This window comes from Erpetoichthys calabaricus, chromosome 5 (genome assembly GCF_900747795.2).
Source record: "Erpetoichthys calabaricus chromosome 5, fErpCal1.3, whole genome shotgun sequence".
NCBI classification, from domain to species: domain Eukaryota; kingdom Metazoa; phylum Chordata; class Cladistia; order Polypteriformes; family Polypteridae; genus Erpetoichthys; species Erpetoichthys calabaricus.
This window is the reverse complement of record NC_041398.2, coordinates 60,026,187-60,044,497: the sequence shown is the minus strand read 5'-3', so window position 1 is coordinate 60,044,497 and position 18,311 is coordinate 60,026,187. Positions and strand designations below refer to the sequence as shown.

The 18,311-nt window shown below is 35.3% G+C and overlaps 1 protein-coding gene across 1 annotated transcript in view; it reads right to left on the bottom strand.

Annotated features, from left to right (window-relative positions):
* Positions 1–2,485: 2,485 nt before the first annotated feature.
* The window catches only part of adra1d (adrenoceptor alpha 1D), a 47,330-nt gene continuing 31,504 nt past the window's right edge, over positions 2,486–18,311 (bottom strand). The window contains exon 2 of the mRNA XM_028802973.2: positions 2,486–3,370. Coding sequence (XP_028658806.1) covers positions 2,811–3,370 — 560 coding nt within the window. The 3' untranslated portion in view covers positions 2,486–2,810. The remainder of the gene's footprint in view (positions 3,371–18,311) is intronic.

Sequence of the window (18,311 nt, the reverse complement as noted above, 5' to 3'; positions counted from 1 at the left end):
CAGAATTCTGCTTAAGCAAAAGTTTAACATTTCCAAGTATGAAAATGTTAGAACTCAGACAGGCTCCAACAAAAATCTGCAGTCATTTGCCCAACTCTGGCAATTGATTTGAGAGATTTAATATAAGGAGGAGTAAAGATACTTCTAAACACAAAAGATTATTAATTGGCATATCTCTGAATAAGTAACAAACAAGAATAAAAAAAACAGATTTTTTTCAGTTTATTTTTTCTTCTTTACAAAGATAATAGTTAATTTCAGTGTTTCAAATATATTGTATTTGACCCCATTATGAAAATAATATTTGTGCGTATTATGACTAAGCACTAAATACATTTTTTGTTACACATATGATAGCATAAAACATGTCACATGATAAACAGAATAAACAAGAAACCCAATAAATAAAAAAAGATTAATTAATCTATTTACAAATTTATCTGTAAACATTAGTCAAGATACAGAGTTTTCAACCACCTTACATATTTGTTTTCTGTATGGTTGTTTTTGTATCTTATAATCCATCTTTATTTATATTAAAAAAAAGGTCCTGGTGTATTTGTAGCTCTAATGACTTGACAAATAATGTATTAATGCCATTAAGACAGTACTTCGGTATGATTCGGTTTTATTTTCTTACAAGAGTAAACTTTGTTGTATATTTTCAAATGTCTATTATCTAACTTAGTGACCTTGAATTCAGAAGCAAACTGACACGGTTAAGCATTGCAAAATACATTTGTGTGTTTCTCAAAAACAAGCATCAAATGCTAACTGGCTTGAAGTTACCTAAACAAAGAAGTTTTACTTGGCGTGAAAACATTTGGCTTGAATACATTTTTACTCTCAAGTTAATATGTTTCATCTGTTTGAAAGATAAAAGTTAAGAATTTCATATGATTGTATGCCTTTCATTGAAATTCATCTGATTGAAAACAGTTTAAAGGTTTTTGTGATACTGCATATGGAAAAAAAATCTGAATAAATTTTGTATTTGACTTATATAATATTACACCACAAACTCTTGGAAGTACATAACAAATCACGACTGCAACTTGAGTAAGTGCTACAATGAACTAATCATGCTAGATGTGCATGTTTTCTTACAAGAAATGAAATTTGAAGAACAAAAGACTTCCGTATGTCGTAACAGTGGCCTCTACAGGACATTTAAGGTATTGTTGATTCATTAGCTTAATAAAGTGCTGAAATGCTTTTAAATGAAATTAAAATTAAATTGAGACAGCTTACTACTTTAAAGAAAAACAGCATTGTAGCAATGTCAATAGTACATAGGTTAACAAAACAGTAGCAATTCTATCAGTGACACACAGACAGACACAGTGCCTTAGAAACTTATTTGCAGTTTTGCTTTTTGGCTTTTTTAAAGCTTAATTACAAAAATACCAATGTATTGGGACAGAAACTATATTTTTGAAAAATACATAAATAAATAAATATTAAATTATAATCTTTCTAAATGTTTAAAAGAGATTTATTAATATGATTAAAGCCATCATTTTTCTAAATTAAAAAAAGTTTACTTTCTTCACGCCAAAATATGACAATCTGTGCATGCTGAAAATAGTCTGAGTCATTAATTTGGTAAATTAATAAAAAGTACTCTTTTGGTCATGTATAATTATATCAGATACCTTTTCACCACTTATCCACAAATAGTGTTCTCTATAATATCATTATGCATAAGATCTTGAAACAACTGACAATTGTGAGTTATGTTACAATCCCAAATTATACTTTGCTGTAGTTATGATCCACTAGTGTAATAAATGTATAGCACAGAGATCAATCAGGCCATTTTCCAAACCTGCATTTTTCTAATATAGATGCTAGAACCTACCCAGCAGCCTCGGGTGGAAGATAGAACCCTACCCTGGATGTGATGTCACAGTGCCCACCCACAAACGGACTGTCAGTTCAGATTCCTCAATTAAGCTGACATGCATGTCTTTGGGATGTGGTTGAGCAAACACCGTACATTCATTCACTGGGCATGGAAATGAACTAAGTATAAAACACTTCACCATCATAACCCTGCAAGGTATAGGCATGTTTAGAATTATCACTTAACACCAAATTATGGTACTTTACAAAATATTGGCCTATTCTTGTTTTTGCAGATATAAAAAGATAAAGTGTGATTGTAAGAAAAAAGTTACATATAAAACGAGATGCTCAGTAAAAGCTACAGTCCATGGCTTGGATTTATTAAAATTGTTCACCTTCAACACCTCTTACAAAAGGTATATCGTTGACACACTTTAAGAATTTTTGCCATTAATTCATGACTTTTTCTGTTCCTAAATGTTCTCATACAAATCTATGTTATTTATAATATATATATATATATATATATATATATATATATATATATATATATATATATATATATATATATATATATATATATATTATAAATAACATAGATATATATATATATATATATATATTTATTAGAGAAATTTGAAACACATTCTTGTTCCACCTCATTCCATAAAACTGGAATTCACTTAAACCTTTTTTTTGAACACCGAATTCAGCTTTAATACTTTTAGAATTCCACCTTCATAAAGCACTATATTTGTTCCCCAAATTTAAATTTAAGATTTTAGGAATTCTTTGTGCTTAAGTAAACTTGTCAAAGTAAATGCCTGAATTCCTTACTGGAGATTACATTAAGGAAGGCCACAGTAATTGCAAGTTGTGCCTAAAAGCAGTTTGATTTTTTTCTGTTTAGATTAAATGCATGTAAAATGCTAATCATGCAATTTATTGTTGTGTTTCCAATGCTAAATGTCAGTTTCTTTCAGTCCATAGCAGTCTGCTATATCATAGATCTGATAGTCTTGCTGGTCATTAAAATCAGTGTAAATTCCCATTGAAACTGACTCAATCTCCACTTTGCTGATTGTGGGCACTCTACTTTTAGCAGGGCCATTCTTTATCTTCTTTGAGAGGTTGTTCATTTTTTCCTTTAGCTGAAAAGAAGACTTTTGAAAGGGTGGAAAAAGCTTCCAACCATGAAAACTAAGAGTCCGTTCTTTATTAGAGCTGTACACTAAGGAATTATTAGGTGAGAAATACTCTCTGTGATGAAATCTAGGCTTTGTGTCAACGTATGATCCCCGGCCTGAGCTATTGGTAGATGTTCTCCACTTTTGTTCGTAGAATCTCCAGAGTGGACGTCTTCTTCTCTGACATTGGCACTTCAGCAATCTTATAAAAGCTCTTTTGAACTCTTTGCTGGAGCAGGGGTAAATAATAGGATTAATGCAACTGTTAAAATATCCCAACCAGAAGATCACCTTGAAAACTGTTTCAGATGGCTTCAAAGCAGGAAAGAAAGAACCTGTAAAAAAAAAAAGAGTAAAAATAAATAAATGAATGAAGCCTGTTTATATGGGAAGGTGACAAATGAAATAATTAATACTTCTCATTCATTAACTCACTGTTTCGTTAACAAAAAAGTTAGTTCTGGGGCCTTACAGCTCCAGAGTCCTGGGTTCAAATTCCCACCCAGAGAGAGTCTTTTTATCATCTTTGTCTCCTCCCCAAGTTTCTTTGGCTTTCCCCTAGGAACTCTGTTTTTCCACCCACACTCAGAGTTAATTAGCGACTCTTTAATCTGTATGAGTCATTCTGGCTACGTGCATGAGTGACTGTGCTGTGCGACAGATTTGCTTTAAATGACTGAATCATTTAATAATTGCAGAGCCTGCACCTAGCCATTATGAAACTAAGAAATGTACAATAATATTTATTCAATTGAGTCTTCCATTACAAGAAAAGTCAATTACACTGTAAAATTTGTAGTACTTAAAAATTAAGGACCTAAAAAAAGCACTTATGTCAGTACTACTGAATTATATGACATATGCTGTATTCAAATATCAGAGCCTATTTAAATTCATATTCATGAAAAGGCAAACCTGATATGTCTCTGTTGGCCAGGGGTTACCCAGGAGGACCTGCTTTGTTATAGGGAAGTCTGGTAAGAAAGTGCCTTTTAATATCATGACACTCGCCAAAACAGACAGGAAATTACATATTTTTTTAAAGAATTAACCAACTAAAGTAAAATATCTTGTGAAAGTTTCATTGATCCCTGATTGTACTATAATCATCTTATGACTGCACTTCATTATTAAGTGTCTTCTTCTTCTTTCCGGTACTCCTGTTAGGGGTTGCCACAACAGATCATCTTTTTCCATATTGTCCTGTCTTCGGCATCTTGCTCTGTACTTGTGTATATACTATATAACAAAGAGTACCATTTGTCTCTATCACTCCTAAAAGACCATCTTAAATGAAAGAGCATTCCACAGCTAATGTATTTCCACATAAGCCATTTTATTATATCTCCTATTTTTTTCACAAACCCAGGGTCAAATATTTATGAACTATGAATGAAGGCCTTGTAACTTTTGAGGATCAACAAAGATGCTTACATTAAATGCCAGAAATACAGAATACACAATTAATACAGTCTTTAAATCCAGCAGACCTTTTTATGGAGTACTTTAAGAGCAAATAAAACAAAGAAAAGAAATTTAAACCATGTGTTTAAACTACAATACTGAGGGCAGCCCTCAATATAATTTTCACTTTATTGAAATGCTGTGCTCTCCATAAATATCATTTCATGAAATTTAAAAACATAATCCATCACCTATTCCTCCAAAATCTTTTTAACCCACCTTTTCCAGCTTTAAATCACAGGGAGCTTTAGCTTATTCTAGAATCATTAGGGACAGTGTCATAAATGTAGAAATCGCATCTCAGGCTTTGAAAACCCTGTCTTACTCCAATTACACACAAAATTACAGTGAACTGCAATCTAATTTGCTAGGCCAGTTTTGAAACTATAGAACAGCTCAAAAGATCCACATGTCAGTTTTTCCAAAGTGATGGTCCCACTGATATTAGCTGTTAGAGAGCACTGTTAGGATGTTAAAAGCAATTAACCAGGAGATGGGTGTTTCTTTCAGAAATAACATAAACTCTTTCTTGTGAACTAGGAGTAAAAAACAAAAAACAAAACATTTCTGTTTTATCTAAAGGGATTGTCAGGGAAGTATTGTGAGGAATCATTCACCAATAGTTTACAATACCACAAGAGCCAAAACAACTAAACAAATGCTGACTCAAAATGAAAGAGCAAGAGTCAACACCAGAATACAGAAAATGAGATTTTGTAAGAGCACATGTTTACTGATTGAATTTGTATGAGGAACTGAAGGTAAACTTCCAAAATACAAAAAATCAAAAATACACCACAATTACGAGACAAGCTGTCGCCACAAAAACAACACTTGAAAGACCAATCATGTTTATGTGATAAGCCAACACAAAAATTAAAACTAGAAAATACTCTGTGACCGGAATGTGAGCTTTCATGACTGGTAAAAGCACCAAGGCTAGATAAGCTTTCACCACAAAAATCTAAACTCAGAAAACCTCAGCAACTGGAAGGTGACTTTTACTACTCAAAAAATCATTGAGTCTTGTAGGTTAGCTATTGCCACAAAAGCAAAACTCAAAAATGTCCTTTACTAAGAAGCCCTGCAACCACAAATGTCAGCACCCAAACATGTATTTTTCTATTTAGGCATCCCCTCAGCGATCACAGTAAAGACTCCAAGAGGTTCTGTTTCTGTGCTGAAATTTATTATTGAGCCATTGTGATTTGAGTCATCAAAACAGGCATTAGCCACCATGACGTGCACCCTAGCAGCTAATTAACTGGATACTAACAATGAAAAATTAAATTGTGACACACTTAAATTAAAAAAAATCTTCCTTGGACAAGTACATAAAAATAAAACACATACATGGAAATAAAAATCAACAATTTAGTTTTCAAAATTTTAAAATATATATCTTTGTGTCCTTTTTCATGGTCCAGAATAGATAGAAAATACATTAAGGAACTCTTGTTTTTTGAGAGGTACTCAACTTGCAGGTTTTTGTTCTAACTTAATTTCTTAATAGAAAATCAATCATTGCTGCTGAAACAATTATTTCTCAAGCAACATTTTTGTGTTTCATTTAAGTTAACTTGAAGGTTAAGATTCCCAGTCCTTTCTTGCTTCTTTTTGTCTTAAACAGCTGCATTCTCTGTTTTATTTGCTTCTTTTGTCCTTAACCAGTTGCCAATTGATAATGTGTTGCAAATGACAAAATCAGCAGCTCACTAACACTAACGCTACACTGTGTAACAAGAATGAGTCGGAGACATCACAAAAGTTTGGGGCAGCCACCCATATATTATGCTTGGCTGCAATCGCTCTTTTTAAGTACACGATGTAATTCATTCAGAGTCCAAAACAGAACTGCCTATACTGAGGCAAGATGGCAGTTTTAAAGGCCCAGAAGGGAAATGACGTCTTCGTTGCAGGAAGTGGGAGTGGTATCCTGGTGTTCGGAAGTGACGTCATCCTCGGGGCCGTCCAGAGGCGGGATTTCCCGGGACAGGTCTGCAAGGGACTGAGAGAGATAGTCAGTACACTCCGCCGCCCCCTGGCCTGGAATAGACTTACAAGTGTCTGGGCCCTTCAGCTGTTTCCCATGCGCACGTGTGTGACAACTGTTAAAACTAATTATATACTGTATCTGCTGACATTGGCTTAGCTTAATTTTATCTTTCAATAAAACTTAGTTCACAACAAAGACTTGCTTTTTATTTATACAACATCAAAAGTTCAAATGCCCAGAATACCAGTGTACATTGACCTTATCTTAAATTAGCATGCGCAACAGGCATTGACTCTCTGCTTCATGAGTCATAATACACATATTACTGTAGATGATCAATCACATAGTAGACGATCAATCAAATAATTCTGTCCTTTCATTCTTGTCATTTCAATGTGATAAATATACAGTAACTGTCATTAGGCCATTAGGTAACGAGGCTGTTCAAATTTTGACATATTTGAGATTCACTTGCTATACAGTAATCCCTCCTCCATCGCGGGGGTTGCGTTCCAGAACCCCCCGCAAAAGGTGAAAATCCGCGAAGTAGAAACCATATGTTTATATGGTTATTTTTATATTGTCATGCTTGGGTCACAGATTTGCACAGAAACACGGGAAATTGTAGAGAGACAGGAACTTTATTCAAACACTGCAAACAAACATTTGTCTCTTTTTCAAAAGTTTAAACTCTGCTCCATGACAAGACAGAGATGACAGTTCCGTCTCACAATTAAATGAATGCAAACATATCTTCCTCTTCAAAGGAGTGCGCATCAGGAGCAGATAATGTCAGACAGATAGAGAGAAGAAAGCAAACAAATTAATAGGGCTGTTTGGCTTTTAAGTATGCGAAGCACCCTGCAGCATGTCGCTTCACGAAGCAGCTGCACAGAAGGGAGCAACGTGAAGATAATCTTTCAGCATTTTTAGACGAGCGTCCGTATCGTCTAGGTGTGCGAACAGCCCCCCTGCTGAATGTCAGCGCATGAGAGAGAGAGAGAAAATTAAGTTGGGTAGCTTCTCAGCCATCTGCCAATAGCGTCCCTTGTATGAAATCAACTGGGAAAACCAACTGAGGAAGCGTGTACCAGAAATTAAAAGACCCATTGTCCGCAGAAATCCGCGAACCAGCAAAAAATCTGCGATATATATTTAAACATGCTTACATATAAAATCCGCAATAGAGTGAAACCGCGAAAGGCGAAGCACGATATAGCGAGGGATTACTGTAGTGACTTCCATAACTTGAACCCTCAATTGAACATGCCCCTTCTTCCTTAAAAATGCACGTTGTCAGCAGTGGTGTATATTCTACTGCTTGCAGTTTGTAGAATTTATGTATTTAGTATCTTTGTTCATTTTTGATATTTTTTAATGTTATATGTTTTTATTTTTGCAATGTAATTTTGTTATTACAGATGCTGCCTTTTTTCTTGATAGAAGCCATATATTTTTGGTCAGTGTGGTAATGTGTTGTCATCACATTACAACTGGACAATCTGAATTTTGTGTTGAATTACATCATGTTCTGCAGAAACTGATCAGATGTCTGTCACGTGTTCCTAAAAGGTTCTTACAGACAGTTTATGATACTTAGACTGATGGCTGTTCTCTAATTATAACTCTGACTTCGAAGTAAGGTATTTCAGACAAAGAATTCATAGGTTTCAAGGTAAGGAAGGGAGAAGTTTCAAGGTAAGATAACAATTGTCACTGATCACAACACCACGGAGTGTCAATGTGTTGTATGTTGATTAGAGCATGCACCTAAGAATTTCAGTGTACTCTGTACATGTGACAATAATGACCCTATGAACTCTTTTGATCTCAATTTGTCAAATTAACCTCGATACCCATTATTTAAACACTGATTTTTCCTGCTAATTCTACTAATATAGGGCTGCCAAACTGAGATCCTGAAATATCCCAGGTGCTAATGATTTTCTTATAAGAATGAATCACATGTTTCATTAACAGCAATAATTGGCTTCTAATTGGCTTCTCAGCAAATAACAAGAAACTGATGAACTGAGTTTGAGAACCATAAGTTATACGATCGTGTTTTGGTTCACTGTGGTCCTCAATGGTTGACTTCTGGTTAAGAAAAAAAGGGACAAAACCTCTGAATGTTAAAAAGCACATCAATTAAAATAAAGGAAAAAGGAATGTTTATCATTAGCAGCAATAACTTGTTACTTGATAAGAAAATGGCTGGAACAACAACCTGCAGCCATGGTGGCCCTCCAGAATCTGAGTACGACACCCTTGTGCTAATGCAACACTTTAAAATGGTTTATTTTGTGATGCACAACATTAGGTAAATTGTCTCCAGTTGCATGCTCTTTCTTTATTAGTCTCCTAAGTTGCATAAAGATCTTTTTGTCATGTGACTTCTAGCTTTTTTTTTTATTTCTACACTGTTGTAATCTGCTCAGGAAAGGTCTGCAAACAGTAGAATTGTCCATCACGTCTAGATTGACAGTTATCTGCTTTTAACAATACACTGAATTTTTGGTTCAGCTTTCTATAATAATGCTTGCTTGCATGTCTTAGCTGCATGTTGTAAAAAAACATTAGCCAGTGCCGCAATGGTATAGTAGACTGATAGATAGATAGATAGATAGATAGATAGATAGATAGATAGATAGATAGATAGATAGATAGATAGATAGATAGATAGATAGATAGATAGATAGATAGATAGATAGATAGATAGATAGATAGATAGATAGATAAAGTATCTATCTATCTATCTATCTATCTATCTATCTATCTATCTATCTATCTATCTATCTATCTATCTATCTATCTATCTATCTATCTATCTATCTATCTATCTATCTATCTATCTATCTATCTATCTATCTATCTTGGAAGAGAGAGACATGATCTTGACCAGATACTGCTGTGGTGGCTGATGTTAAGAATTTGGCTTGATTAAATAAAGCTCTTTATCAACATAACTTTTCAAATGAAAACATATATTAAGCAGAGGTTTTGCTGGTAACTTCTATTGCACGGTTTTAAAATGAAATTCTTAGACATGATATCTAATAAACGAAAATGTTTGTGTTTGTAAAACACGTTAGTCAAAATGATGGATTTACATAACAGAAAACAACACACGGCAGAAAGACACAAGATTAATGTATTTACATATACAGTATTAGAACAATTGGCGAGTTGTCTATCATCAGCCAATAGATTATTGAATATTTGAAAATATAAATGTCATTACAATTAAATATTATCTGCACACTATATATATAATTCAATATATGTAATTCATCAATTGCCCTCTAATTTAATTCCACAAGATGGCTCTGCTTTCTGTTGTTGACACATCACAGCTTGCTAGAACTGCCAACCCGTCATCTGTCTTCCTCCTGCTAGATCTCTAATGCCTTCAACATGGTTAACCATCCGATCCTCTGTGACACCCTCTCTGACATCAGTAGGATCAGATCGTTTTAGTCCAACCTCTTGGACAGATTCTGTCATGTGTCCTAAAAAGGAGAGATATCAAGGGTACATCAGTCAAGCCTGGGGGTGCCCCAAGGATTGGTGCTAGGCCCCTCTTCTTCTCTCTTTACACCTATTCACTAGGTCCTATCATCATGTCTCATGGTTTCTCTTACCAGTGCTTTTTACGATGCTACACAGCTGTACCTGTTGCTCCCTCCAGAGAACCACATGGTATCAGCTAAAATCTCTGCATATCTCTTGCAACCTGAATGAAGGAACAGCATCTCTAGCTCAACCTGGCAAAGACAGACCTTCATGTTATCTCAACTCATCTGTCTATTCATCTCTGTTCTGTTCAGCTCATTATCACTATCATCCACTAAGTTGGTAAGCAGCCTTGGGGTGGTGATTGATAACTAGCTATCCTTCAATGACCATGTTGCTATGGTCTTTCAGTCTTGCATATTCACTTCATACAACATTTGCAAGATCAGACCTCATCTGACAGAGTATGCAGCACAACTTCCAGTCCAGGCTTTGGTCTTGTCATGAATGGATTGCTGAAAGGAGTACCAGCATATGTCTTAAAGTAGACACAGGTGATTCAAATTGCAGCAGCCTGTCTGGTGTTCATCCAGCCAAGATGGGCACATGTCACTCCTCTTTTTGTATCACTATTTTAGCTCCCTGTAGCAGCACATGTTAAGTTCAGATCCTTGATGCTTGCCTACAGAGTAGTGAACAGGTTAGCACCTATAAATATGGAGACACTTGTGAGGTCCTATGCTCATTCTCACCCACTCCAGTCTGCTGATAAATGGCATGACATTACATAAATCTTAATCCAGACTCTTTACATGTGTAGCTCCTAGCTGGTGAAACAATCTACATCTGAACCTCCATTTGAACTTGTGACTCACTCAATGAGTTTATGTTTGAAGACTCTTTGTTTGGTGAATTTCTGCCTAACTGATATTAGACATAGGTTTTTGTAACTTGGGAACTGTAACTAGATTGCATTTTCTTCTGAGCTCTTCACTTGAGATGAGCAATATTGTAACACTTGTTTCCCAGAACAGTTCCCCAGACTCATGTTTACTCAATTATGTTACCATCTTTTATAAATTGCTTTGGATAAAAACATCTTCTAAGTAATCAAATATAAATGTTAATTGTCATCTGTTCCAACTGTACAGGGCTCATCTGTTCCTAAAGCTGCCTTAATGTCCAATAAACTTGTGTCTCTTGCATTCAACTGTAAGTTCTAGTACAGAGTACAATGTGATTCTTACTTCTATAAATCACAGAGGCTAGTGGCACTAGTATAATACAATAGAAATTAGCTAAAAATTAGGGTCTTCAAAACACCTTACTGGCAAAACAGCAAAATACACATATTAGAGAAAAATGTTGAGTATAAAATTAAACCATCAATCATGAAAGAAACATTAGCAGACAGCACATGCCATATATCAGCATAGTCAGTTGACAGTGTGTGATTTTTACTTGTATTAATTTGTTTTCTATTTTTTTTATAAGAAATATTATAAATTACAAATATGTTAAAATTCAGACCACCAAATGAGACTTTCTAGCAAGTTTCTAGATTACCAGGTCAAAAGGTTTGTGTTTGATGGTCTGTGCGATACAAAGTCATTTAATCATAGTGAACAGTGTTATGTAACATGGCGCATGGAGAGACCGATGTTTTTTATTTGTAATAACTGCTTGGGTTGGTAGATAGTGCTGAAAATAAGTCCAATATGCTCATTGCTTCAAAGGCATTGTGCATCACTATACACAGCATAGTGTTTGGTTCTGTGTGGACATGGACTTTATAACAAATTTCTTTACTTGAATTTTACGACATATCCAAGTTTATGCAGCATAGTTTGAAGTAAGCTAAGTGTGAATCATAAAGATGTTGAAGAAATATTTTTATTGTTTGACTAAAACAGTTGCGGAAAACTGGTTCTGTTGCTCTAGTTAAAAATAAAGGACCTGCAAAGAGTCTGAGAATACCAGTAAATACTACATTTCTCAGAATACGGTTGTCCTGTGGATCACCCAGTTTCTTTTTTCAGTTTCTTAAGTCAAATAATTAATATTAAAAATAACTAATTTTAAAAAATATAATAAAGATTTAACCATTTGACATGTGCCATGCTTCACCCTGTATAAAACACCATTGTACATGCCTGATTAATAATTATTGTATTGTGTTTAATTATGAGGCAACTCACTATTTCATCTTATTTAGTAATTATATATTTTTTATGTGAAAATGTCTGCAATAAATGTGAAATACAAAAAAAGATTAATGTACATGAACCCATCAATAAATGTTAAATACAGGCACATTTAAACTATTTAATGCTGATTACATTTCTTAAGTTTGCATGAGGAAATTAACTTGCAGTATAATGTATTGTGCAATAGAAACTAAGAATACACCCGTGTCAAACATTTCCTTTTTTAATACATAAAATTTTGGTCTTTGAATGAACTCTTAACTGTCGACAATAATGTAAATAGAATTGCTGTCATTATCATAAAATAAATGTTAAACATAAAAGAGTTACATTCTCTCAATGCTTTAATAACTCATTTTTAATCATTCTTTCTTTGAGTTATTGAGTATGTTGCATAAATTAGAGTTGCAGGCAATTCATCTGATGAAATGCATATTAAACTCAAACAATGATTATAAAATTGAACTGTAAGCCATCATCAAAGTACTGTATTAGGCATATGTAAAAAGGTATTTTAAAAAGATATTTTTTAAGTCTTATGGCTTGTAGTTTAAAAGGCTCTTATGTAGAAAAGAGCACTTACTCTTCAAGTATGATAATTTGGCTTTCAGTATACATTTTTGCCATTTCTTTGAAAAATATGCTTGGGAAAAGTATGGGGTTTTTAATGAATTATGCATTTTTTTCTCAATCAATGTAAATATTGCTTTAAATGTTATGCAATAATTCTCTACACCATTTTTCTGTTATGTAGTGATGAGTAAAATCATCAACATATTCGAAGAAAAGTTAAAAGTATTCTATACATTTTTGTTTTGGCACCATTATTTTCATTTTTATTAGGCAGGCACATAAATGTAACACAACAAAACACAACATGACGTAACAGAACATTCTCAGGCTCACATGTCATGGGGTCCACCCTCTCCCAGCAGCATTAGGCACAAGGCAAGAACCAACTCTGGACAGGGTACCAATCTATGGCACAGTGCTTTCAGCTAACCTAACAAGCTAAGCACACTCTTCTAGTTTGTAAAATTTTATATATTATTACACAGAAAAATTACCACTGCTAAATGACATATATTAAGTTGCTGTATGAAATTGTGTTCTGAACCAATCTGTAATTCTCCCTAATATGGCATTATACTGCCATTACTAAAATACAGGACCATGAGTAGAATCAGTGAAACAACACAGGAAATATAAATGATGTGAAGAATTAGTAGCCAAAAGGATTCACAAGAATCTCTTTTGGGAACTTCTTATAAAAAGCCACTACACCAGACCTTAAAAACTGTTTCCTAGAATTATGGTCTTATTCTGAATGACAACAGTTTGATGGCTAAAATAACCACTTGTGTGCCAGGGCACAGAATTTCAGGGAATGTAACTTAATAATTCAAGATGTCCCTATTATTTTCAGTTTCCTCCCAATAGATGTTAATCTTTATATACTGTATAATACGCTACCGTGGCTGTCCGTTTGTCTATCCAGGATTTTAAATCACCTGTAGCTCGCAAACCATTTGACCTATTGACCTGAAATTTGGTACACATATACTACGTGACATTTACTTTCCGCTTTCAGGGTGATGATTGACCTCCAAGGTTATTCCTTTTTTAATTTTTATTTTATTGTAGAATCAACTCTCAGCAGCAGCCATCAGGATGGCCATGTGGTGCCGTTCTTATCCCTACCACTTTTGCCGTCACTTCCTCTACCTCTTCATATCTTAAATCATTCTTGAGGCAGTTTGAAGACTTAAGTGCCAGCTTAAGTGGAAAATGAAAGAAAAAGTACTAAGTAATTGCAACACAAACACTGACTTAATCAGTTTTAATGCGAAAAGATGCCGACGGAAGAAGAGAAGATGCGGGCCACTAGGATGGAGAAAAGAAGAGCTGCTCAGGAAGCAGCAAGTGCATCAACCTCTGAGCAAACAAATGCTAAACATACAGAGAAAGAGGATGAAAACTATGAATGCTCAAGTCAAGTGTATTCACTGCACGTTATCGTGCAGTGCGCCGTTACTGGTACTATACAGTGCATCCGGAAAGTATCACAGCGCATCACGTTTTCCACATTTTGTTATGTTACAGCCTTATTCCAAAATGGATTAAATTCATTTTTTTCCTCAGAATTCTACAAACAACACCCCATAATGACAATGTGAAAAAAGTTTATTTGAGATTTTTGCAAATTTATTAAAAATAAAAAAATTGAGAAAGCACATGTACATAAGCATTTACAGCCTTTGCCATGAAGCCTTTGCCAAAATTGAGCTCAGGTGCATCCTGTTTCCCCGATCATCCTTGAGATGTTTCTGCAGCTTAATTGGAGTCCACCTGTGGTAAATTCAGTTGATTGGACATGATTTGGAAAGGTACACACTTGTCTATATAAGGTCCCACAGTTGACAGTTCATGTCAGAGCACAAACCAAGCATGAAGTCAAAGGAATTGTCTGTAGACCTCTGAGACAGGATTGTCTCAAGGCACAAATCTGGGGAAGGTTACAGAAAAATTTCTGCCGCTTTGTAGGTCCCAATGAGCACAGTGGCCTCCATCATCCATAAGTGGAAGAAGTTCGAAACCACCAGGACTCTTCCTAGAGCTGGCCGGCCATCTAAACTGAGCGATTGGAGGAGAAGGGCCTTAGTCAGGGAGGTGACGAAGAACCCGATGGTCACCCTGTCAGAGCTCCAGAGGTCCTCTGTGGAGAGAGGAGAACCTTCCAGAAGGACAACCGTCTCTGCAGCAATCCACAAATCAGGCCTGTATGATAGAGTGGCCAGACGGAAGCCACTCCTTAGTAAAAGGCACATGGCAGCCTGCCTGGAGTTTGCCAAAAGGCACCTGAAGGACTCTCAGACCATGAGAAAGAAAATTCTCTGGTCTGATGAGACAAAGATTGAACTCTTTGGTGTGAATGCCAGGCGTCACGTTTGGAGGAAACCAGGCACTGCTCATCACCAGGCCAATACCATCCCTACAGTGAAGCATGGTGGTGGCAGCATCATGCTGTCGGGATGTTTTTCAGCGGCAGGGACTGGGAGACTAGTCAGGATAAAGGGAAAGATGACTGCAGCAATGTACAGAGACATCCTGGATGAAAACCTGCTCCTGAGCGCTCTTGACCTCAGACTGAGGCGACGGTTCATCTTTCAGCAGGACAACGACCCTAAGCACACAGCCAAGATATCAAAGGAGTGGCTTCAGGACAACTCTGTGAATGTCCTTGAGTGGCCCAGCCAGAGCCCAAACTTGAATCCGATTGAACATCTCTGGAGAGATCTTAAAATGGCTGTGCACCGACGCTTCCCATCCAACCTGATGGAGCTTGAGAGGTGCTGCAAAGAGGAATGGGCGAAACTGGCCAAGGATAGGTGTGCCAAGCTTGTGGCATCATATTCAACAAGACTTGAGGCTGTAATTGCTTCCAAAGGTGCATGGACAAAGTATTGAGCAAAGGCTGTGAATACTTATTTACATGTGATTTCTCAGTTTTTTAATTTTTAATAAATTTGCAAAAACCTCAAGTAAATTTTTTTCACATTGTCATTATGGGGTGTTGTGTGCAGAATTCTGAGGAAAAAAAATGAATTTAATCCATTTTGTAATAAGGCTGTAACATAACAAAATGTGGAAAAAGTGATGCGCTGTGAATACTTTCCGGATGCACTGCATAAAGGCTTTACCATAGCATACTGCGAAAAATCCTAAAATGTTATACACCTGGCTAAATTTAAGAAATGTCTTCTCAATATTTTTTTTTTCTTAACCCATGCATTATGTATATCTGAACATGAGAATTAGAATTCAAAATTCAATACTTCATCTTTTAATGTATTTGACTCACATTTTAAAAAGTACAAAACTTTATTTACACTAGGTTACACTCTAATAAACCTCTTAATCTCCTTCAGACCTAAGCAAAGTGCAAAACCTAAAAGAATTCCTTTTTTCTAACGTTTTGATTGTTTTGTTGCTATTTTATTTTGCTTATTTTGTTCATGCTTCCCTTTATATTCAAAGTTTTCAGATATTCTGCTATATGTGGCCATTTTTCCGTGTACATCATGACTACCACAAATTCACAGGTCAGGTGGTATGCAAACCACGTACCTAGGAACCATGCATCATCATAGTTACCAGTAGCACTAACTGTAAAAAATAAAAATTCACAAAATAGTATCAAAATAATGTCAACAAAATAATGTTCAAAGAATCTAATTTAAAATCAACAGCATGAACCAGTATGTTATGACAAAGGATTATTGTGAAAATAGAATATAACAAGGCAATGGTAAAGTGAAGCAAAAATTATATTCAGAGGGTAATCCCAGGTCAGTGTCAAAAAAGACAAACAAAAAGGCATCCAAAATACAAGAACCAGTAGTGGAAGTAGAAAAAGGAAATCAAAAAACGAGAACTTGTGCAAAAGGAGGAAACTAACAATGCTATATTTCAAGTTCAGTAAGTTATATCCACCAAGGGAAAATGTGTAATATAATTGCCACCAAACTATATTATAGCGTCATACCCCGTGATGTAATCAATGTGACAAACACAGTCACGTGACGCATCCAACTGTGTCACATAAGAAAAGAAACGAACACAAGAATAAAATAAAAATTAATCAATTCACTTAAAAATGATGAAACAACCTCATAAAAACATAAACCAAACCAAAATACACATATAAAATGTATTTAATTATTACACAGGATAACTCCCAATCCCAATTTCCTTAATGACAGACTCTTGTCATTTATGTGATGGAGGATGTTTCTTTTATTCATGAACTTTGCTGCTCAAATTATTGTTAAGATTTGTGTTCTTTCAATTTGGTCAACTGACATGTCTTGCTGACATTACTTTCAGTAGGTGTTATGTGATCTCCCCACTTTAAACTAGTCTCCCACTGCTGCAAGGATCAAATTGCATACTCTTGCTCTGGCCTATAGCTCCTTGCATGACTCTTCATCTCACTTTCTCCAGTCAGTGATTCATAGGTATAGTATCCCATTCTCACTCAGCCTCTCTTACTATGCCTGCTTTCTCCAGATGCATTCTAGTGTTTGCTTCAAAGATGTGCAATGCCCAAGAACATGACCTGTGTTAAAATCAGAAAAAATATTAGAAGTTCACAATTACATTGTACCAGGTTGTATATTTTTGGTTGCTCCTTTGCTGTTTAGTTGTGAGTCTTTATTACCTGCACTCTGCAATGCATACTGGTTCTCATGCAATTGTTAATTTTCTAGTATTGTACCAAGCATTTATAGTCAGTTAATTAAATTAACTATGTTTATTTGTATTTCTTCCTTAATTTAATCAACATGCATGCCTTCATTTCATTCATTTTGACTACATGATGCTGCAATTGATATAACATCAATTGATAAATATACAGTTATTTGAACAGCATTTGTCATGCAAAATAGTTAATCGTGTGTCTTGTCAAACAGTTATTACTGGAAGAGTGTACTTCTGGATAAATGATATTATGCAGGAATAAGGTCGGCCTGTTTATATCAAGAACTATATGATTGCCTAGAGTAGCTCTTGAACAAGGGTACTGGCGCTCAAAATGCACCATTTCAGCTATTATGTGACAAATAAGAAACTTATTGACAAAGCACACCATCCTACCAGGCTCTCACCAGTCATGTTGAATAGCCAAGAAATATGTCAGTTCCAGCTTGTGCCGTTTACCCCTAATTTTACTGTACTGAAGTAAATTCTGACAACTGGGGTAAGACATGATCAATCAACAGCAAAGTGCTGCATGTTAAAAACAAAACCAAAACTGCTAAGCTTCAGATACAAAAAAATGAGACTATAACAAGAGAAGGCACTCCAAAAACACAATGTTTAATTCTTAAATTACATTGACTCTGACAATAGCATTTAGCGTGACACTCATCCTTTCCATCTCAGTGGGCTCTGGAGAATGCAGCTTCTTAAAGCCAAAAGTTATTTATGGACTGGCTACAATTTTTATAGAAATGAGCTGGCACCAAAACCTGAAATACAAGATGCAGATAAGATCTTGGTGGTCATGAAGGTCCAGCACGCACACTGCTGAAA